The 24,706-nt window shown below is 40.7% G+C and overlaps 1 protein-coding gene across 1 annotated transcript in view; it reads right to left on the minus strand.

Moving 5' to 3' along the window:
* Window positions 1-6,593: 6,593 nt before the first annotated feature.
* The window catches only part of GSR (glutathione-disulfide reductase), a 54,371-nt gene continuing 36,258 nt past the window's right edge, over window positions 6,594-24,706 (minus strand). The window contains exons 10-13 of the mRNA XM_047716712.1: window positions 21,641-21,752; window positions 19,700-19,831; window positions 17,931-18,064; window positions 6,594-8,500 (exon numbers count right to left, since the gene is read on the minus strand). Coding sequence (XP_047572668.1) covers window positions 8,351-8,500; window positions 17,931-18,064; window positions 19,700-19,831; window positions 21,641-21,752 — 528 coding nt within the window. The 3' untranslated portion in view covers window positions 6,594-8,350. The remainder of the gene's footprint in view (window positions 8,501-17,930; window positions 18,065-19,699; window positions 19,832-21,640; window positions 21,753-24,706) is intronic.

Genomic DNA, 24,706 nt, shown 5'->3' on the forward strand with positions numbered 1-24,706 from the left:
TACATTTGTATCTTTGGGGTAAATACCCAGTAGTGCAATTGCAGGGTCATAGGGTAGCTCTATTTTTAATTTTTTTTTTTTAAGATTTTATTTATTTTTTTTGACACAGAGAGAGAGATCACAAGTAGGCAGAGAGGCAGGCAGAGAAAGAGGGGAAAGCAGGCTCCCCGCCGAGCAGAGAGCCCAATGCGGGCCTCTATCCCAGGACCCTGAGACCACGACCAAAGCCGAAAGCAGAGCCTTCAACTTACTGAGCCACCCAGGCGCCCCCTATTTTTAATTTCTTAAGGAATCTCCACACTGTTTTCCAAAGTGGCTGCACCAACTTGCATTCCTACCAACAGTGTAAGAGCGTTCCCCTTTCTCCACATCCTCTTTAACACTTGTTGTTTACTGTCTTGTTGATTTTGGCCATTCTGACTGGTGTAAAGTGGCATCTCAATGTGGTTTTGATTTGAATATCCCTGATGGCTAATGATGATGAACATTTTTTCATGTGTCTGATAGCCATTTCTATATCTTCTTTGGAGAAATGTCTGTTCATGTCTTCTGCCCATTTTTTGATGCAATTATCTGTTTTTTTGATGCAATTATCTGTTTTGTGTGTGTTGAGTTTGAGGAGTTCTTTATAGATCTTAGATATCAGCCCTTTGTCTGTAGTGTCATTTGTGAATATGACATTCTCCCATTCTGTGGGTTGCCTCTTTGTTTTGTTGACTGTTTCCTTTGCTGTGCAGAAGCTTTTGATCTTGATGAAATCCCAAAAGTTCACTTACACTTTTGTTTCCTTTGCCTTTGGAGATGTATCTTGAAAGAAGTTGAAGTTGCTGTGACCAATGTCGAAGAGGTTACTGCCTATGTTCTCCTCTAGGATTCTGATAGATTCCTGCCTCACGTTGAGGTCTTTTATCCATTTTGAGTTTATCTTTGTGTATGGTGTAAACGAATGGTCTTTCATTCTTCTACACATAGCTGCCCCTTTCCCCAGCATCATTTATTGAAGAAACTGAAAAAAGATACTTTTAAAAGCATTAAACAATGTTCATTGTTTGCCCTGAAAGAACCTATTTCTTCAATTATCCCCTCTTGTGCCAGTATCATCAATCTCCCATTTCCCTTACTTACATGTTCCATCCCCTCAGGTAAAAATATGCACAGATTTTATCCTGCCCTTCCCAGCAATCCCCTTATCTTCAGAGCGGAGCCTTAACAGACAGACAATGAATTCTTTGGAACAGGTGAATGAATAGTTTAAAGTTTCTGCTGCTGCTTCTTTCTCACTATATAATCTCCTTTTAGCCATTTTTATTTTGTTATTTTCATCCTACATCTCTACTCAACTTGGAATCTCAAAAGTCACCAATAACCTCCTAAGAAAGAAACAAACAGCCTGTGATGTCTGAGAATGAATCTAAATCATATCTTTCTCCTGTTGGACATACTGAGTTTCACAGAATACTCATTTTAGTCAAGATCACCACGCAGCACAGAATACCACACCACCCCCCCCTTGCTGAATGAATTATTGCTATTCTTTGCCAACGACTAGTAATTGGGGTGTGTGCGGGGGGGGGGGGGGAGTTGCCCCCCCAGACATTTATTGTAATATCAAATCTGAAGATTGCCCCCTGCTTTTTGACAACACGAATCTAGAATCAACTTCTGCTTCCTTATACCTTCCCCCAAATTACCCAAGGAAACTCCATATTCTATAATGGGTTCTTTGTTAGAAAGAACTCTTACTGGGGCACCTGGATGGCTCTGTCAGTTTACCATCTGACTTTGGCATGGGTCATGATCCCAGAGTCGTGGGATGAAACCCCTGCATCTGGCTCCTTGCTCAGAGGGGAGTCTGCTTCTCCCTCTGACTCTGCCACACCTCCTGCTCATGCTCTCTCACTTGTGTGCTCTCAAATAAATCTTAAAAAAAAAAAAAAAATTTAAAAAAATTAAGAACTCTATGTCCCTCTATATCCCCTTATATGTTTTACTGCAACAAGTAACAAACCCAGCTTGCTCAATAAGGGTTCCTTTAGTCTTTGGCTAGAGAACATTGGCACTTCTGTGAATTCCTGTAGCTCACCGTCTTTAGGCTCAGCGGCCTCTTGTGTACCATTCCCTTCTTTGAGCTCTTTCCTTGTGTCTTTACTCCTGTTCCATCTCTTTCCTCTGAGGTCTTGGCTCCTGATCCCCTTCAGTTTAGGCATTATTGACACTCTAGCCTCCTCTCTCTCTTAACACACCTTCTTGCCTTAATATTTATATATGTATGTGCACATATATCTTTATGTACATACATATATGTACATACATACATACACACTGGTGCATTTAACTATGACGTCTACGTATGCAATTCAAATCTGTCTCGCTAGTACTGACTTTTCTCCTAAACTCCCATCTTTTTCATATCCAGATAAATACTGGGACCACAAATTCAAAATGTCCAATACATAGCATCTGCCCCCTTTAAACAACTTTCTTCACCTTCTGGGATTTTATGAATGATCTATTAATGACGTATTTCTCCCAGTCCCTCATTCTGTAAACTTCAGGGCTAGTTTTTTTTTTTTTTTTTAAGATTTTATTTATTTATTTGACAGAGAGAAATCACAAGTAAGCAGAGAGGCAGGCAGAGAGAGAGGAGGAAGCAGGCTCCCTGCAGAGCAGAGAGCCCGATGTGGGGCTCGAACCCAGGACCTGGGATCATGACCTGAGCCGAAGGCAGCGGCCCAACCCACTGAGCCACCCAGGTGCCCCTTCAGGGCTAGTTTTGACTCCTCCCTCTCTCAAGCCCTAAATTCAACCAGTTCATGAATCCTGTTGATTCTTCGGTTGCAGATTTTCTTGTATGTGCCCTTTCCCATTCCCACTGCCACCACCCCAATCCTGGCCCTTTGTTACCTCACACAGACAGTCTCAGCCTCACTTCTGATCTCCCACCCTACTCTCTTTTTTCCTATTTCTACTTTAATCTTCCCAAATGCTATCAAAGTGGGTTTTACTTTAAGCTTCCCAAATGCTATCAAAGTGGGTTTGATTAAAACCCACTTTGATATGGGTTTGATTAAAACCCACTTTGATAGCATTTCCTTTCACAATCTTTTAAAAATATTTTTATTTAATTAGAGTGCATGCACAAAAGTGAGAGAGAGCGCAGGAATACGGGTATGCGCAAGGGGAAAAGAAGAAGCAGGCTCCCTCCTAAGCAGGGAACTGAAAGCCAAACTCCATCCCAGGACCCGGGGATCATGTCCTGAGCTGAAGGCAGATGCTTAACCAACTGAGCCACCCAGGTGCCCCTCCTTTCACAATCTTTAATGACTCCTCATTGCAAATCTTTTCATCCATTTATCAAGGTCCTCTCCAAACAACACCTTCTAATTTTGTCATCTTCCCCCACTCTCATTCATTCAATAGTATTGGGCATTGCAGTAGACAGTGAAAATACATGGTCCAAAGATGTGTAGAGCCTGCTCCTTGTTTTTGAAAGGAGCAAAGGAACAGATACGTGGACAAATATTTAATGGCAATGTAATAAGAGTTCATAGATAAGTTCTCTTATAGTTCAAGATTGTTTTAAGGAAACAAAACTGCTAGTCACAGTCCTTAGTTAAACATTGGAAACTCGTGTAGCCCGTTTAAGTGAAATGAAATGTATCCTATGTAGGGTAGCTCACAGAATCTTTAATTAGAGGGCTGGTGATCCAGGGTCAGAGGCCAGGAAGCTAGAGCCATGATGGCCAGAATCATGACTCGGAAATGGGCTAGTAAGCTCACCATTGATGCTATTGGGTTCCAGCCACCATTGCTAGAAACTGACATGGTAGGAATTGGTACTACTGCCAGGCTGCCCCTTGATGTTGTTGCCACAGCTGCCATCACCTGCTACTAGAATGGATTCTCTACCCCTATTTCTTTGCATCACTGGTTTCTGAGTAGTCAGGGGCAGGTATATCGATGGGTCAAGTCTATGTCCTGTGCCTTCTCCCTAGCAGCAGGGGAGCCTGAGAAGCATGCACCTGGCATTTTTCAGGTTTACGTGGAGATATATCTGGGCTTTGTTCTGAGATTTATTAAGGTTGGGATTCTCCAAACTTAAGGAATCTAGATGCTGAACAGCCATAAAGAACAAATGTCTGCTGCTACAACTTACAGATAAAGAACTTAAAATGGAGGGCGGGTGGCTCAGTTGGTTAAGTGCCTGGGTCCTGACTGAGGTCATGACCTCAATGTGCTGGGATCAAGCCCTGCATTAGGCTCCCTGCTCAGTGGGGTGTCTGCTTCTCCTTTTCCCTCCGCCTCACCCCCTTCTGATGTATGCATTCTCTCACAAGTCAATAAAATATTTTTTTAAAAAACGTAAAAGAGGAACTTTCCATAAAAATTTAAAATCTAGATAGAATCCAGTCCTAGCTTCCAACATTTTACCTTTTGACTTGCCCCAACAGGTTAAATAGCCCTTAAAACATACTACACTGAATACAGAAATGACTGGATATAGCCACTTACCTTTGAAACACTGACTCTGATCTTCATTTACGAACCAACATGCTGAAATATTGTACCAAAGGCAATGGCAATAAGAGTATTTCTCAGAGTCAGGCACAATGGAAACCACCTTCCATATCCACCTTGAATAGCTCTTCATCTACATCAAAAAGGTCAGATTCGTGAAAAGTGAAAAATCTGTTGAAGACCTGAACATCCTGCCTACTAATTTTTCTAAAAAGTTGGAAATCTTGGCATTTTCTACTATTTAGTGTCAAAAATCACACAGTAACACTGGCTTTGCCTTCTTGCAGCAGAAGTTGCTACATGATGTATCAGGTACAGTAGTACTGTGAAACTCAACACTGAGAATATAAAACTGATTGATGTTCAATGTAAAATGACCAGGTGAACATGGACTGCAGACCTGCTATGTGACCACAGCTTTAAAATGAGACAAGTTGTTATGGGAACATAGAATACATAAAAATACTAAAGAAGTCTTCACAAAGACAGGTTAAGGCAAGCCTTGTAAACTGAGCAGGTTGACAGGTATCTAATTAAAGATGGACACAAACTCGTTACCACTCCTCCCACTGAGAGGTGAAGTCCAATTCACTCCCTCAAAACTCTGGGCTGGCCTTAGTGATCTGCTTGACCAACAGCCTGTGGCAGAGGCGATGTTCTAGAACTTCCGAGGTTAGATCATAAGGCTTACAGCATCTGTCTGGGAATCTTGGGACAATTTCTGAAAGCCATGAGATTCCGTGTGCCTCAACTCTTTGACTGCTATGTTGGAAAATCTACACGTGGGCACTCAGGTTCACAGTCCCAGCTAAGGCCAGCCTTCCAGTCAGTCATCCTTGTCTAACTGCCAGACATATGAATGACAGTTTCAGAATCTCTAGACCAGCCCATCTACAATTTGAATACCAACAAATGATCTTTGTCAACAGCAACAGAAGAGTTATCCTCGCAAGCTGAGTCCTGCGTCCCCAATTCCTGACCCACAAAACTGTGGTTTAAAAAAAAAAAAAAAAAAAAAAAAAAGTTGCTATTTTAAGGCCACTAAGTTTTCAGGAAGGTTGTAATGCAGCAACACATAATGGGACCATCACGTAAACAAATGGGGAAGAACATTCTACACAAAACCAACATCCTCTCTAATGCTCCAAACTGAACTCTATTATTTCTCATATGTTCTTTGCCCAATTCTGCTTTACTGTACCTTCCACATGTTCCAACCTCCTCCACAATCCCAAATTCCACACCATATACAACTCTTTTTCTCATGCCCTTCAGTTTTCCCAGTGAAACGGCACTTTCTGTCTTTTAACTTGCATGTTTCCACCTCAATCAACAATGCTTTTTGGCACTGTCCCATTTTCCTGCAGTAATGTAAATTAGTGCCCATTGTTCCAATTAATTAATAGTGCCCCCTTTCACTCCCAACTGTCCCATTCTAGGCAATAAATCATATGGTCACCTTGTGATGAACACAATGCTTTGAATGAGTTATTTGTATAGAATTTTATCTCTTATTCTAGAGTACATGATTACCTGAAACCAAGTATAGCTGATCCTCAACAATGTGGGGGTTAGGAGCACCAAATCCTCCACAACCGTAAAACACCGGTATAACTTCTGACTCCCCAAAAACTTAACAGCTAATAGTCTATGGTTGGCCAGAAGCCTTACCAATAACACAGTCAGTTAACACATTATTTTATGTTACATGTATTATATATTCTGCATTATTACAATAAAATAAGCTAGAGGGGCACCTGACTGGTTCAGTCAGTAGAGCAGACCCTGTGACTCTTGATCTTGGGGTCATGAATTCAAGCCCCACATGGGCATAGAGCTCACTGAAAAACAAACAAACAAATAAACAAAAAAAACAAGCTAGAGAAAAGAAAATGGTATTAAAAAAATCAGAAGGTTGGCGGGGGGGGGGGGGGGGTGTCTGGCTGGTTCAGCTGGTTAAGCATCTGCCTTTAGCTTAGGCTGTGGTCCTGGGATTGAGCTCCATATCAGGCTCCCTGCTCAGTGGAAAGTCTGCTTCTCTCTCCCACTCCCCACTGTTTGTGCTCTCTCTCTCAAAGAGATAAATAAAAATCTTTAAAAAAAAAAAAAAAAAAAAAAGAGGAACATCAGAAAGAAAATACCATAAAATATCCACCTCTCAGTGGACCCACACAATCAAAACCCATGTTGTTCAAGGGTCAACTGTATTCTCTTTCTTGCAACATCCACTCTAATGAGCAGACCTACAATGTGCCAGATAGTTTACAACGTGCTGCTTTGTGTATCTTTACGTTGCTCAGTGCTTTGTGTAACAGAGACTGTGCTGCCAGATCGCCTCACAGGCTAGACCCGTTTGGGAACTGATGAGAATGAAGACTGCAACCTGGAAAAGGTTACTTGCATGTTGGTTTACCGCGGACACAGAAAAAAAGCAGGGCAATGGACACCTAAGAAAAAAATACGTGATGTTAGAGTGGCTCTAACTAGTAGCATCTCCCCTGTTCCTTACAAAGTCACACCGAAAGTTTGGGCCCTACACAGAGTAAGACACAAACCGGGTTGGCAGAGAACCGTGGTCTACTACCTTTTAGGTGGTTGACAAAGAGATGGGGAGTAGTTATATCAGCCCATGTTTGGGTTTTTAGACCCCAATTTCTTGCTGCAACAATTACATAACCTAGCTACTAACATAGTATTTTTCTTCTGATGATTTTGGACCTACTCAGTAAGTCAGCAACCTGGACATGGCTAACCAGAAAGACATTCGGTTAAAGCTTCAAGAAAGAACTCAGTAGCACTAAGTTACTAATGAAAACCATGGAAAACTTGAACTAGTTTACCTAGTTGGTGAAAGCTAATGGAAATAAAATGCTGAAAACCTAAGTGATTTCTAGATTGTTCTTCCAACTCAACCATTAACTTTGCTAAATGTTTCTTTTATACCTCTGCTCTTAATCTATAAAAATCTCTGCCCTGCCCCGCATAAAGCGTTAAGCCTACTAAAGGTAGCTCACTGTTAGCATATAATCCCCAATGTGAAATAGTCTTAGAAAATGATTTCTTAGGTATAAATTCCTAATAACAAATTTTGTTAGAAGAAAAGTCTATGATTTTATTTTCAGTTTTTTGAAAATAGTTTTTAGAAAAAAAAAAATGACAACACAGAAAAAACTTGAAATCTCTCCTTGAACTATGAACTCTTAGCAGAGGAAGAGACTTTGAATTCCTCTCCTTCTGAAAGAAGAAATCACTTCCAAAATGTCCCTTGCTCGTGTAAATCTTTCCCAAGTTTGATGTACTTCACCTCATAAAAGGAACATGATTTTTTTTTTTTATCATTTAAAATGAAAGAAATAAAATAGGGAAGGTGGGTCTCTCATATTATACATTTTTAGAGAACGGCTCCATCTTTGAAGCAGCTTTGTAATACTCAGAGCTGGTGTCCTCATCTATTAAAAATTAGCAAGTTGTATTCATTCAAGTACCTTAATTCACGGTACTTCATATAGTTTTATAGCTGGAAGGAGGCCCACACAAAAACAAAACAGAACAAAACGAAAAAAAAAACAGCTAGCACAGAGCTGTAAACAAAAAATAAAACAACTTTAAAATATTGATTACTATGAGGGGGAATCAAATGAAAATTAACCCTAGATGATAAAACAAATCTCTAATTACATAAATAAGTCCTATTATGAGCTGAAAATTTCCACTATCAGAATTTCCCAGTTACAATAAGGAAATACGTAAAAGGGGAACATAAGTAAACATGGTAATTTGGTTCTTTTCAGGTCTACTGGTCCAACTGCCAGCCACGTGAGTGTCCGGGTTTTCAACGAAGTGTGACCAGTTCTTCTGAAGAGGTCGGGTGAATAGCAACCGTGTTGTCAAAGTCAGCTTTTGTTGCCCCCATTTTAACCGCAACAGCAAAACCTTGCAGCATTTCATCACACCCGATTCCTTGCATATGGATCCCAACCACCTGGAGCAAAAAAAAGAAAAAGGCTTTAAGTAAAATTTTTATTAGGTAGATTAATACATTTTTTATTTGTCATGCGAGGTACATGATATTTTAAAACCTCTAAGACACCTGACTCTCTTATCTGGACATGGCAGGACACAGGGTACTATGCAGTCCTGCGTCCATGTCCCTCCCCAGCCCCCCGACACAGCCCTTACCGCTCAGGCCCCTCCGGCTTTCCTTCTATCCAGAGTGTGCACTGCGCTCTCTCCTTTGCACAAGCTGTTCCCTCTGTCCAATTTTTTCTTCCCCTTTGAGTTAAGCCCATTCATTCCTCTGCCAGCTCCATTCGCCTTCCCAACCAAGTCAAATTGTCTATCATGTGATCTGCAGTACCACTCTCTCTCTTTCATGACTCTCCCCCTACAATGTTCTATTTCTTCGGGGACTAGAAAATTACAGCCCATCTTCCCTGCAGATTTTAGTCTCTACACAGAGGGGACCTGCCTACATTTGCTTCCCACTCTCTCCATAGGACCAAGCAAAAGATGGCCCTCACGAGGCCCTTAGTCCACACACACTGCATGACCACACGGAGGACCATGAAGAGATATCTGTTTCACATAGCATTTTCCAGTTGTTTCTCAATCATTTTAAAACCGTGTTAATTGTTAATGTTCCCCTCCAGCAAATATTCTTACCAAAGTGAGAAAGTATAAAATTTAGCTATAAAAATACTTTGGTTAAAAATAAATCAAGAATAGGGGCGCCTGGGTGGCTCAATGGGTTGAAGCCTCTGCCTTCGGCTCAGGTCATGATCCCAGGGTTCTGGGATCGAGCCCCACATCGGGCTCTTGGCTCAGCAGGGAGCCTGCTTCCTCCTCTCTCTCTCTGCCTGCCACTCTGCCTTCTTGTAATCTCTGTCAAATAAATAAATAAAATCTTTAAAAATAAATGAATGAATGAATAAATAAATAAATCAAGAATATACTACCAAGGGGCACCTAGGTGGCTCAGTTATTAAGCATCTGCCTTCAGCTCAGGTCACGATCCCAGGACCCCGGGATTGAGCCCTCCATCGGGCTCCCTGCTTAGGGCGAGCCTGCTTCTCTCTTTCCCTTTGCCTACTGTTCCCCTAGCTGTTCTCTCTCTCTCTCTCACTGTCAAATAAATAAATCTTTAAAAAAAAAAAAAAAAAGAAAAAACATACTACTGAATTCTATACTTACCGTGATTAGAATGGTAAATTTTATGTTCTGTTTTTTTACAATTAAAAAAAGTATATCTGGGGGGAGGAGTCAAGATGGCGGAGAAGTAGCAGGCTGAGACTACTTCAGGTAGTGGGAGATCAACTAGATAGCTTATCTAAAGATTACAAACACCTACAAATCCAACGGGAGATCGAAGAGAAGAAGAACAGCAATTCCAGAAACAGAAAATCAACCACTTTCTGCAAGGTAGGACTGGCGGAGAAGTGAATCCAAAGCGACGGGAAGATAGACCGCGGGGGGAAGGGCTGGCTCCCGGCGAGCGGCGGAGCAACGGAGCACAAAACTGGGACTTTTAAAAGTCTGTTCCGCTGAGGGACATCGCTCCAGAGGCTTAACCGGGGTGAAGCCCACGCGGGGTCAGCGTGGCCTCAGGTCCCGCACGGTCAAAGAAGGATCGGGGGTGTCTGAGTGTCGCAGAGCTCACAGGTATTTGAACGGGGAAGCCAGCTACAGAGAGCCGAGGAGTGACTCTCAGCTCGGGGTTACCTTGAACTGGTCGCAGGCTCGGTCAGCTCGGAGCGCGGCCGGAGGCCAGGGTGGCGGGAGTCATTGGGCGCTGTTCTCTGGGGGCGCACTGAGGAGTGGGGCCCCGGGATCTCGGCTCCTCCGGGCCGGAGACCGGGAGGCCGCCATCTTCATTCCCGCCCTCCAGAACTCTACGGAAAGTGCTCAGGGAACAAAAGCTCCCGAAAGCAAACCCGAGGGGATTACTCAGCCTGGCCCCGGGTAAGGGCGGTGCAACTCCGCCTGGGGCAAAGACGCTTGAGAATCACTAAAACAGGCCCCTCCCCCAGAAGATCAGAAAGAAACCCAGCCAGAACCAAGTTCACCTACCAAGGAGTGTAGTTTCAATACCAAGGAGAGCTGCGGAATTCCAGAGGAGGAGAAAGCAAAGCATGGAACTCATGGCTTTCTCCCCATGATTCTTTAGCCTTGCAGTTAATTTAATTTTTTTTCTTTTCTTTTTCAATTTTTTTATCTTCTGCTGCTAAATTTTTTTAACTTTTACCCTTTTCTTTTTTAATATTTTTTAACTAGTTTATCTAATATATATATATTTTTTCCTTTTTATACTTTTTCTTTATTGGTTTTCTTTTTTTAATTTTTTTTTCTTTCTTTCTGAACCTCTTTTTATCCCCTTTCTCCCCACCACAATTTGGGATCTCTTCTGATTTGGCTAAAGCATATTTTCCTGGAGTTGTTGCCACCCTTTTAGTATTTTACTTGCTCCTTCATATACTCTTATCTGGACAAAATGACAAGGCGGAAAAATTCACCACAAAAAAAAGAACAAGAGGCAGTACCAAAGGCTAGGGACCTAATCAATACAGACATTGGTAATATGTCAGATCCAGAGTTCAGAATGACGATTCTCAAGGTTCTAGCCGGGCTCAAAAAAGGCATGGAAGATATTAGAGAAACCCTCTCGGGAGATATAAAAGACCTTTCTGGAGAAATAAAAGAACTAAAATCTAACCAAGTTGAAATCAAAAAAGCTATTAATGAGGTGCAAACAAAAATGGAGGCTCTGACGGCTAGGATAAATGAGGCAGAAGAAAGAATTAGCGATAAGGAAGACCAAATGACAGAGAATAAAGAAGCTGAGCAAAAGAGGGACAAACAGCTACTGGATCACGAGGGGAGAATTCGAGAGATAAGTGACACCATAAGACGAAACAACATTAGAATAATTGGGATTCCAGAAGAAGAGGAAACAGAGAGGGGAGCAGAAGGTATATTGGAGAGAATTATTGGAGAGAATTTCCCCAATATGGCAAAGGGAACAAGCATCAAAATCCAGGAGGTTCAGAGAACCCCCCTCAAAATCAATAAGAGTAGGTCCACACCCCATCACCAAATAGTAAAATTTACAAGTCTTAGTGACAAAGAGAAAATCCTGAAAGCAGGCCGGGAAAAGAAGTCAGTAACATACAATGGTAAAATTATTAGATTGGCAGCAGACTTATCCACAGAGACCTGGCAGGCCAGAAAGAGCTGGCATGATATATTCAGAGTACTAAATGAGAAAAACATGCAGCCAAGAATACTATATCCAGCTAGGCTATCATTGAAAATAGAAGGAGAGATTAAAAGCTTCCAGGACAAACAAAAACTGAAAGAATTTGCAAATACCAAACCAGCTCTACAGGAAATATTGAAAGGGGTCCTCTAAGCAAAGAGAGACCTTAAAAGAAGTAGATCAGAAAGAAACAGAGACAATATACAATAACAGTCACCTTACAGGCAATACAATGGCACTAAATTCATATCTCTCAATAGTTACCCTGAATGTTGATGGGCTAAATGCCCCAATCAAAAGACACAGGGTATCAGAATGGATAAAAAAACAAAACCCATCTATATGTTGCCTACAAGAAACTCATCTTAAACCTGAAGACACCTCCAGATTTTTTTTTTTAATATTTTATTTATTTATTTGACAGAAAACACAAGTAGGCAGAGAGGCAGGCAGAGAGAGAGGAGGAAGCAGGCTCCCTGCTGAGCAGAGAGCCCGATGCGGGGCTCGATCCCAGGACCCTGAGATCATGACCTGAGCCTAAGGCAGTGGCTTTAACCCACTGAGCCACCCAGGTGCCCCGACACCTCCAGATTTAAAGTGAGGGGGTGGAAAAGAATTTACCATGCTAATGGACATCAGAAGAAAGCAGGAGTGGCAATCCTTATATCAGATCAATTAGATTTTAAGCCTAAGACTATAATAAGAGATGAGGAAGGACACTATATCATACTCAAAGGAACTATCCAACAAGAAGATCTAACAATTTTAAATATCTATGCCCCTAACATGGGAGCAGCCAACTATATAAACCAATTAATAACAAAATCAAAGAAACATATTGACAATAATACAATAATAGTAGGGGACTTTAAAACTCCCCTCACTGAAATGGACAGATCACCCAAGCAAAAGATCAACAAGGAAATAAAGGCCTTAAATGACACACTGGACCAGATGGACATCACAGATATATTCAGAACTTTTCATCCCAAAGCAACAGAATACACATTCTTCTCTAGTGCACATGGAACATTCTCCAGAATAGATCACATTCTCAGTCCTAAATCAGGTCTCAACTGTTATCAAAAGATTGGAAGCATTCCCTGCATATTTTCAGACCACAATGCTCTGAAGCTAGAACTCAATCACAAGAGGAAATTTGGAAAGAACCCAAATACATGGAGACTAAACAGCATCCTTCTAAAGAATGAATGGGTCAACCAGGAAATTAAAGAAAAATTGAAAAAATTCATGGAAACAAATGATAATGAAAACACAACGGTTCAAAATCTGTGGGACACAACAAAGGCAGTCCTGAGAGGAAAATATATAGCGGTACAAGCCTTTCTCAAGAAACAAGAAAGGTCTCAGGTACACAACCTAACCCTACACCTAAAGGAGCTGGAGAAAGAACAAGAAAGAAACCCTAACCCCAGCAGGAGAAGAGAAATCATAAAGATCAGAGCAGAAATCAATGAAATATAAACCAAAAAAACAATAGAACAAATCAACGAAACTAGGAGCTGGTTCTTTGAAAGAATTAATAAGATTGATAAACCCCTGGCCAGACTTATCAAAAAAAAAAAGAGAGAGGACCCAAATAAATAAAATCATGAATGAAAGAGGAGAGATCACAGCGAACACCAAAGAAATACAGACAATTATAAGAACATACTATGAGCAAATCTACGCCAACAAATTTGACAATCTGGAAGAAATGGATGCATTCCTAGAGACATATAAACTACCACAACTGAACCAGGAAGAAATAGAAAGCCTCAACAGACCCATAATCAGTAAGGAGATTGAAACAGTCATCAAAAATCTCCAAACAAACAAAAGCCCAGGGCGAGACGGCTTCCCGGGGGACTTCTACCAAACATTTAAAGAAGAACTAATTCCTATTCTCCTGAAACTGTTCCAAAAATAGAAATGGAAGGAAAACTTCCAAACTCATTTGATGAGGCCAGCATCACCTTGATCCCAAAACCAGACAAGGATCCCATCAAAAAAGAGAACTACAGACCAATATCCTTGATGAACACAGATGCAAAAATTCTCGCCAAAATACTAGCCAATAGGATTCAACAGTACATTAAAAGGATTATTCACCACGACCAAGTGGGATTTATTCCAGGGCTGCAAGGCTGGTTCAACATCCGCAAATCAATCAATGTGATACAACACATTAATAAAAGAAAGAACAAGAACCATATGATACTCTCCATAGATGCTGAAAAAGCATTTGACAAAGTACAGCATCCCTTCCTGATCAAAACTCTTCAAAGTGTAGGGATAGACGGCACATACCTCAATATTATCAAAGCCATCTATGAAAAACCCACCGCAAATATCATTCTCAATGGAGAAAAACTGAAAGCTTTTCCGCTAAGGCCAGGAACACGGCAGGGATGTCCGTTATCACCACTGCTATTCAACATAGTACTAGAAGTCCTAGCCTCAGCAGTCAGACAACAAAAGGAAATTAAAGGCATCCAAATCGGCAAAGAAGAAGTCAAACTATCACTCTTCACAGATGATATGATACTATATGTGGAAAACCCAAAAGACTCCACTCCAAAACTGCTAGAACTTGTACAGGAATTCAGTAAAGTGTCAGGATATAAAATCAATGCACAGAAATCAGTTGCATTTCTCTACACCAACAACAAGACAGAAGAAAGAGAAATTAAGGAGTCCATCCCATTTACAATTGCACTCAAAACTATAAGATATCTAGGAATAAACCTAACCAAAGAGACTAAGAATCTATACACAGAAAACAACAAAGTACTCATGAAAGAAATTGAGGAAGACACAAAGAAATGGAAAAATGTTCCGTGCTCCTGGATTGGAAGAATAAATATTGTGAAAATGTCTATGCTACCTAAAGCAATCTACACATGTAATGCAATTCCTATCAAAGTACCATCCATTTTTTCAAAGAAATGGAACAAATAATCCTAAAATTCATATGGAACCAGAAAAGACCTCGAATAGCCAAAGGAATATTGAAAAAGAAAGCCAAAGTTGGTGGCATCACAATTCCGGACTTCAAGCTCTATTACAAAGCTGTCATCATCAAGACAGCATGGTACTGGCACAAAAACAGACACATAGATCAATGGAACAGAACAGAGAGCCCAGAAATAGACCCTCAACTCTATGGTCAACTCATCTTCGACAAAGCAGGAAAGAATGTCCAATGGAAAAAGGACAGCCTCTTCATTAAATGGTGTTGGGAAAATTGGACAGCCACATGCAGAAAAATGAAATTGGATCATTTCCTTACACCACACACGAAAATAGACTCAAAATGGATGAAGGATCTCAATGTGAGAAAGGAATCCATCAAAATCCTTGAGAAGAACACAGGCAACAACCTCTTTGACCTCAGCTGCAGCAACATCTTCCTAGGAACATCGCCAAAAGCAAGGGAAGCAAGGGCAAAAATGAACTATTGGGATTTTATCAAGATCAAAAGCTTTTGCACAGCAAAGGAAACAGTGAACAAAACCAAAAGACAACTGACAGAATGGGAGAAGATATTTGCAAATGACATATCAGATAAAGGGCTAGTGTCCAAAATCTATAAAGAACTTAGCAAACTCAACACCCAAAGAACAAATAATCCAATCAAGTAATGGGCAGAGGACATGAACAGACATTTCTGCAAAGAAGACATCCAGATGGCCAACAGACACATGAAAAAGTGCTCCACATCACTCGGCATCAGGGAAATACAAATCAAAACCACCATGAGATATCACCTCACACCAGTCAGAATGGCTAAAATTAACAAGTCAGGAAATGACAGATGCTGGCGAGGATGCGGAGAAAGGGGAACCCTCCTACACTGTTGGTGGGAATGCAAGCTGGTGCAACCACTCTGGAAAACAGCATGGAGGTTCCTCAAAATGTTGAAAATAGAACTACCCTATGACCCAGCAATTGCACTGCTGGGTATTTACCCTAAAGATACAAACGTAGTGATCCAAAGGGGCACGTGCACCCGAATGTTTTTAGCAGCAATGTCTACAATATCTACAATAGCCAAACTATGGAAGGAACCTAGATGTCCATCAACAGACGAATGGATAAAGAAGATGTGGTATATATACACAATGGAATACTATGCAGCCATCAAAAGAAATGAAATCTTGCCATTTGCGACGACGTGGATGGAACTAGAGGGTATCATGCTTAGCGAAATAAGTCAATCGGAGAAAGACAACTATCATATGATCTCCCTGATATGAGGGAGAGGAGATGCAACATGGGGGCTTAAGGGGGTAGGAGAAGAGTAAATGAAACAAGATGGGATTGGGAGGGAGACAAACCATAAGTGACTCTTAATCTCACAAAACAAACTGAAGGTTGATGGGGGGAGGGGGGTTGGGAGGGGGGTGGGATTATGGACATTGGGGAGGGTATGTGCTATGGTGAGTGCTGTGAAGTGTGTAAACCTGGTGATTCACAGACCTGTACCCCTGGGGATAAAAATATATTATATGTTTATAAAAAATAAAATAAAAAAAAAGTATATCTCAATTTACAACAAAAAAGTCCCAAACCATACATATATAACACAGCCAGATTTTTTTTACATATTGTGATCTAAACTGAATTTACAAAGAGCTTTCAGGGATGGCACGAACTTTATAGGATTCCTCTCCACATCCCAGTTCTTAGTCTTTGGTAGTCTGTCAAGTAATGTTTATCAAATGAATGAATGATAAAAGGCATGAGGAAATAACTGATAAGAAAAAAGAAGAGCCCTCACTGATCCAATATCTGGACATCTTAGACTATTCAGGAACATTCAGGGCCAGAAAACAGCAACTTTTGTTTTGCTGCCCACCTTACTAATCTTCTTTGCTCTGATTCTCTGCTTCTGTCAATCCTCAATGATGCTGATTTCTATAATACAGGGATTATATCTTCTGGCTTTTGGTTTACAGGGTCACCAAATCACATACAGACTATGCTCTTTTTGACAAAAAAAAAAAAAAAACCGGAAACAACACCTGAATCTTCAACTAAGCCGCTGTCCCTTCACAGAGCCACGTTCCCAGGGCATTCTGCCATGTCCCGCTGTAATATTTAATTCAATTTGTAAAAAAGCCCCATGGGGGGCACCTGGGTGGCTCAGGTCATGATCCCAGGGTCCTGGGATCCAGCCAGGGTCAGGCTCCCTACTCAGCAGGAAGCCTGCTTCTCCCTTACCCACTCTCCCTGCTTGTGTTCCCTCTCTTGCTGTCTCTCTCTATCAGATTAACTAATTAATTAAAAAAGCCCCAAAGGTTGACTAATACCCAAACAAATCTATTATAAAAATTACTTTTTAAAAAGTCTGTTCAAATTCAAACCTGTTCAAAATCTAAATCACAATGAGATACCACTTTGTATCCAGTGGGATGATTCCAATTAAAGACAAGTATCAAGTTGCAAGGGGCTGGGGGCACTAGAACCCTCACACAGGGCTGAGTGCATGTGAAAAGCATGCAGCCACTCTGGAAAGCAGTCAGACAGTTCCTCAAAACATTAAACCAAAACTAGGTAAGTGGTATCCCAGAAAATTTCATTGAATAAGCACTCTCTTCTTCCCTGATTGGCTATGTTAAATATAAATTTATCTTCCAATAAGTTCTTATACTTATCAGTATTTCTGAGGCATCTATCTATTCTAACCTATAGGTCCATGACAGTGAGCTTTTCTGTGGTTTTCAAACTTTCCTTCCTGTGTTTTAAAAGCATAAATATATGGAACCTTCTGTCTTTTTTATTTTTAAAAGGTTTTATTTGTTCATTTCAGAGAGACAGAGCACAAGCAGGGGGAGAGGCAGAAGGGAGGGAGAAGCAGGCTCCCTGCTGAGCAGGGAGCCTGAAGTGGGCCTGGATCCCAGGACCCCAGGATCATGACCTGAGCCAAAGGCAGACGCTTAACTGAATGAGCCACCCAGATGCCCCTGGAACCTTCTTTCTTAATGAAATATTACAAAGAACCCCAGTATATGTAGGCAGGTAAAAGTAGGACTGCACCAGTTGAAACAGAGAAGGCTTAACTCTTTACTTGGTCTCCCGACTCCCCATCCTGCCAAATACCCCCATCCCTGCGAAGTCTGAAGACATTCTTTAGCTTACTACATTTTTCCCATACCTTTTCCTCTGCAGTGGCACAAACCATCTTCATCACACATTTTGTTTTCCTTTTGGTAACCGCATGATACATTGGGGTAAAGGTGGTTGAATAGGTCTTCACATTTTCTTTTCCATATTTATAAATGGCCTCATCTATAATGCACAGGGAGGAAAAAGCATCTGTCAAAAACCTAAACAATTCCACTGAGCTGTCGAAGAGAGAGATGACCAAAAATATATAATCTGAGTAAAATCATGAGAAAATATCAAAGAAAACTACAAAGAGGGACATTCTGTAACATAAATGCCAATGTCATGAGAGACAAAGGAAAGGCTAGGGAATTGTTGTCTCTTGATTAAAGGAGACCAAAGGGGTAAGAAAATAAATACAATGCATCCTGGACTGAATCCTGACATTCGGGGAAAAAGTGTTAAAAATGACATTATTTAAGGGGCAGCTGGCTGGCTCAGTTGGTGGAGCATATGACTCTTGATCTGGAGGTTGTGAGTTTGAGCCTCATGTTGGGTATAGAGGTTACTTTAAAAAAAAAAAAATTAAGAAAGAAAGAAAGAAATGACATTATTTGAGAGAATTAGCAATATGTGAGTAAGATCTAAAGTCTGGATAATACTGTATGAATTTATTTCTTTTTTATTACCTTTTTTGTAAACTAAAGCATAGTGACATAATATTATGTTAGGTTGAGGCGTGCAACATACTGATTCAACAATTATAAACATGACAAAATGCTCACCATGATTAAGTGCAGTCACCATCTATCAGCATGCAAAGTTATTTTAATATTAATAGCTATATTCCCTGTGCTGTGTTTTTCATTCCCATGACTTGTTTATTTTATAACTCGAGGTCTATACCTCTTAATCCCCTTTACCTATTTTCCCTATCCCTGCACCCAATATTGTAACAATTTAAATGTTGTCTTTTGAAAACTGTAGCTTGCTTATGTAAAGGAATGGACTCGTTCCCAGAAAACAGATATTGAAGCATGTGTGTGTTTGTGTGTAGAGAAAAACTATGGTAAAGCAAAAATGTTATGGGTATACACAGTCCTTTGTAGTATAGTAGTCTCCTACTATGCACAGGGAAAACATTCCGGGTCCCCAGTGGATGCCTGAAACTGTGGATAATACCAAAGCCTCTGTATACTGTTTTTTCCTATACATACATATCTATGATAAAGCTTAATTTGTAAGTTAGGTACAGTAGATTAACAACAATAACTGATATTAAAAACAACTATAATACACTGTAATAAAAGTTACATGAATGTGGTCTTTCTCAAAATGCCTTATCATACTGCACTCACCCTTCTTGTGATGATGTGAGGTGACAAATGCCTGTGTGGTGAGATGAAGTGAGGTGAGTGACGTAGGTGCTGTGACCCAGCATTAGGCTACTCCTGACCTTCTGATGATAAGTCAGGAGGATCATCTCCTTCCAGACCGCGGTTGCCCACAGGGAACCAACCATGGAAAGTGAAACCACAGATAAGGGGACTACGATATTTTTGCAACTTTTCTTTAAATTTGAAATTAGTTCAAATAAGAAAGCTTAAAAAAAGGCAAAGAGACAAAAAGGGTGGTGTGGGGAAAAGGAATTCTACTCTCCAAGTGTTAGCAGTTAAGGAGGAAACTGGAATTATGACAAGAGGCCAGCCAGAAAGGAGTGGAATTTAGGGAGTGAAGATAGGTTTAGTCAGCAACCTCCCCCTGAAGTTCCAGGGAAGATGAAAATTACAAATTACAAATTAATTTTTAAATACCTACCTTCCGTGAGTCCCACTGTCCCAATCGGGGGGTGGCTGAAGACGACTGTGGGGATGTTGTCATAGTCTAATTTGGAATCTTCTTTGCATTCAAAAAGTCTATGGGCAAGTTTTCGGCCAGCAGCTATGGCAACTACAAAGATATTTATAAATCAGCATTTCAGTTTATTGCTCACTTTAAACCGCAGAATTGTTCTACTAACCATTTCCTCTTCTGGCTTAAAGTACTAATACTGACAAAGAGTCACACCAAAGCTCATTATAATATCTAGATCACCATAATGAAGACATACCAATGCCTTGGTAAAATTCAAAACTATCAGCTTATGTGAATTCTGTATGTTCTACTGGGGGAGGGGGGAAGGTGGGACATATTTACTAGTTCCCAATCATCTGGCAGACAGTTACCTACTTAATTAGGATATTGGCTTTTTGATACAATACGAATGAAGCAAACTATATTAGTTTTGAGCAACTGTTGTACGTTATAACCTTGTTCATTTCACAGTAAGGTTGTTGTTTTTTTTTTTTTTTCCTTTAATTCCCGAGAAGGCCTCCCCAGCCTCCCCCTATCTACCACATACATCATGGCTCCTCCTCACTGGCTAGTCCTGATGGATTAGGGCTCTGCTTAGCAAGAATAAAGACCATGATCCTGGATGATAAATGACTCCACACTCTCCCTTGCTGTCCAAAGGGACTTCCGGGCTCATCTGGCTCTGATGATTGTCTCAGACAATTGCCAATTACACACTTAGTCATGCTGCTACTGACTTGACAGAGTAAGTTTTTTTTTTAAGTTGGAGCCCAACGTGGGGCTTGAACTCACCACCCTGAGATCATGACTTGAGCTGAGATCAAGAGTTGGATGCTTTTTTTTTTTTTTTTTTTTTAAAGACACTTAACCAACTGAGCCACTCAGGAGCCCACACAAGACTTTTTTATGTTTATTTTTTAAATTACTTTTACTTCTTATTTTTTTAAAGTTTATTCTCCTTAACCTGTTTTTAATCTCGTATTTAGAAAAAAAATGCCTACATTAGCAAAAGCATCAGTTATTAATTTTGTTGATTTCACGTTTTTTCCCCAAAATAAGGTATCGGTAGGATACATAAGAAATTTTCTTTGATATAATTTTCAATAATTAGATTATTGTCAAGTTTTTGAAACTTTGTTATTTTGCTTTGGCTAAAAGAACTTCCTGAAGGAGCTATAAGGCTTTGGGCATGTGACTGCAGTAACTTTCCAGTCTGTCAAAAGACCCAGGGCCATTTTAGAAAGGCTGGTGAGATACCACAGGGGTACAGGGTGAAAGCAGATGGAGCAATGTTGCTAATACAGGTGGGGCAAAGAGCTTGGAATGTGCCAGTTAACTCAGGAAGTAGACTGAGGTATGGGATGAAGGGAGTTGGGTCGATCTTAGTCGTTATAATAAATAATCAGGGCACCTGGCTGGCTCAGTGGGTAAAGCATGTGACTCTCAAATCTCAGGATCATGAGCTCAAGCCTCACGTTAGGCATGGAACCTACTTAAAAAAAAAAATTAGAAAATACATACACACAAATAAAAATGAAAACCTTAAAAAAAAAAAAAAGACCACATAATCACATAAGAATGCCACTCCAAATTGCTTCTTCCCAAAGCCACCTCCTTCCACTGTCACCCCATGCAACTCAGATTCTAACTTAGTCTCTTCAGAAGGAAGAAGCTGTCATCTCTATAACAATTTCAGTCTTCACTAAAGCACTTTTAAAGTCTTTTAAGGAAAACTAAGTATTAGTCAGAAAACATCAGGTACCAAACGATTTCAGTACATTATTATTTTGCCCACATTAAGACACTCATCCTTTCAACTTTGCTTAAGTTGAGCGGACTGTGAATGGCTCAACAGTTTTCTACAACCCGCAGAGCTTCCCTTACCCGACAAAAGAGAAACAGTACCTGGAGTAAGAAGAGCTTTTCCACACACGTCCCCAACGGCATAGATGCCTTTGACGCTGGTATTCTGGAACTCATCTACTATGATATGACCTTTTTTATCAGTTTGAATCCCCTAAAAAAGTGAAAGGCTATCATGTCACTATTTGGCCTATCTACCAAAAAAGGCAAACCCAATCTCCGGATCTTCAGTTCAAGCACCTTCTCAGCCTGAATCTGAAAACCACAACACTCAACCACAAGATGAAAAACATTTTTAGAATATTTTTATTTATTTATTTATTTGAGCAAGCATGAGCCAGGGTGGGGGGAGGCCAGCAGAGGGAGACAGAGAAGCAGGCTTCCCACTGAGCAGGGAGAAGTTCAGGGGCGCCTAAGTGGCTCAGTCAGTTAAGTATCTGTCTGCCTTCGGCTCAGGTCACAATTTCAGTGTCCCGGGATAGAATCCCGCATCTGGCTCCCTGCTCAGTGGGGAGCCTGCTTTCCCCTTTCTGCCTGCCATTCTGCCTACTTATGATCTCTCTCTCTCTGTGTAATAAATAAATAAAATATCTAAAAAAAAAAAAAAAAAAAACAACAGCTGAAAAGTTCATATCTTTTGCTTAATTTAAAAGGTAATATTTGGGGCGCCTGGGTGGTTCAGTGGGTTAAGCCTTTGCCTTTGGCCCAGGTCATGTACTCAGGGTCCTGGGATCGAGCCCTAAATCAGGCTCTCTGCTCGGCAGGGAGCCTGCTTCCTGCTCTCTCTCTGCCTGCCTCTCTGCCTACTTGTGATCTCTCTCTGTCAAATAAATAAATAAAATCTTAAAAAAAAAATAAAAGGTAATATTTTATCCAATTTTGAGGTGTTTAACAGGACTCGCCTTTGCAATACAATTCAGCTGGCCAGGTAAAACATGAAAAGGAAATACTCAACTCTCAGATGCGCTACTTCCTACTGCTGTGGAGTCCATCAAAGACAGCGCTTTCAAACTTTCAAACTTTTCCCACTGAATGGGGGCACCTGGGTGGCTCAGTGAGTTACACATCTGACTCCTGGTTTTGCCTCAGATCGTGATCTGCCAGTTGTGGGATCAAACCCTGGGTTACGCTCTGCGCTCAGTGTGGAGTTGGCTTTGAATTCTCTCCTTCTTCCCACTCACTCTTTTTCATACTAAATAAATAAATAAAATCTGGGTGGGGATCCTTTTTCCACTGAAACACTCCTCTTGAAGTGCACTAATTCATAACTTAGAGGGGTTAGCCTGAAGCAGTCATCAAAAGCAGGCTTGTTTGAAGCTTACCGTTTTAATTTTTTTTTTTTAAGATTTTATTTATTTATTTGACAGAGAGAGAGATCACAAGTAGACAGAGAGGCAGGCAGAGAGAGAGAGAGAGAGAGGGAAGCAGGCTCCCTGCTGAGCAGAGAGCCCGATGCGGGACTCGATCCCAGGATCCTGAGATCATGACCTGAGCCGAAGGCAGCAGCCTAACCCACTGAGCCACCCAGGTGCCCTAATTTTTTTTTTAAGATTTTATTTATTTGACAGAAAAACACAGCAAGAGAGGGAACACAAGCAGGGGAATGGGAGAGGGAGAAGCAGGGGGAATGGGAGAGGGAGAAGCAGGCTTCCCGCCAAGCAAGGAGCCCAACATAGGGCTCAATCCCAGGACCCTGGCATCATGACCTGAGCTGAAGATAGACGCTTAACAACTCAGCTACCCAGGCACCCCACCATTTTAATTTTAAGAAATCCAAATAAATTTGGTATTCTCTCTAAAACATATTGATGTTTCCTTAACCAAATTTTTTTCCTGCATACTGAGTCAAATTTTGGCTCCAAAAAGATGTGGCATGCTTATCTTGTGGCTTTGCAGATCCCACCTGTATAAACTCCCATGTGAGAAGAGACATAGTGGAAATAGACAACACAGTGGTCAAGAGTACAACCTTTGGACAGAGACCTGGTTCAAATCCCAGCTCTGCCACTTACTAGCTATGGGACCTTGTATAACTGCCTATTTATTAACAAATACTTGAGCTTCTAGTACAAATGAGGCATTAACCTGGTCACTGTAAATAGTGGTAAGTAATACAGATATCCTCCCTACCCCACAGAATTACAGCCTGGTAGATTGTTTATTATCTATGTGCTGCTTCTGGTTTCTTTGTCCTTAGCCATTAAAGAGTTGTGGGCAAGATTAAAGTGGGTTAGTAACAAAGTATAGGTTTACAAGACCTATACATGGTAAAAATGTTCATTTGCATCATGCAAATATATATTAATACTGAATAAGACTGAAAACTTTCATCTCATTTTTTAAAGATTCAGGAAAATATTTGAAAGGTTGAAAACTCAACCTACCAAAGCCTGTATCTATACAATGACAAAATATCTCTTGAAAGGTGAAATAAGGGGCGCCTGGGTGGCTCAGTGGGTTAAGGCCTCTGCCTTCGGCTCAGGTCATGATCCCAGGGTCCTGGGATCGAGCCCCGCATCAGGCTCTCTGCTCGGCGGGGAGCCTGCTTCCTCCTCTCTCTGCCTGTCTCTCTGCCTACTTGTGATCTCTGTCTGTCAAATAAATAAATAAAATCTTTAAAAAAAAAAAAAAAAAGAAAGGTGAAATAATATGAAATATGATAATATGAAAACAGATAATATGAAACGGATAATATGAAAACAGACAAAACAGTTTAACTAAATTTTACCAAATAGTAATTAAAAACAAGGAAACATCTCCCTGGATATTTTTACTTTTTAAAATGCTGAAGAACACCTTTTATGAAATGAAAAAATAATGATAAAGGATATTACTATTAGAACATAAATTAAAATGTTACACACTGCTCAGAAGTCCTATCAAATATATAAACCACAAACATAAAATCATCCTTTTATTACTTGCAGAGTAGTATAGCCTATCAGGAAAATCCTTACCATCATCAAAAAGAGCAGCTGGTTAACATGGACTGAATTCATACAACCAGCCAGCATCTAAATTAATTCCTTTGTGGGGCACCTGGGTGGCTCAGTCGGTGAAGCATCTCCATTTGGCTCAGGTCATGATCTCAGGGTCCTGGGATCAGGT

This window comes from Lutra lutra, chromosome 2, assembly GCF_902655055.1.
Source record: "Lutra lutra chromosome 2, mLutLut1.2, whole genome shotgun sequence".
NCBI lineage: Eukaryota > Metazoa > Chordata > Mammalia > Carnivora > Mustelidae > Lutra > Lutra lutra.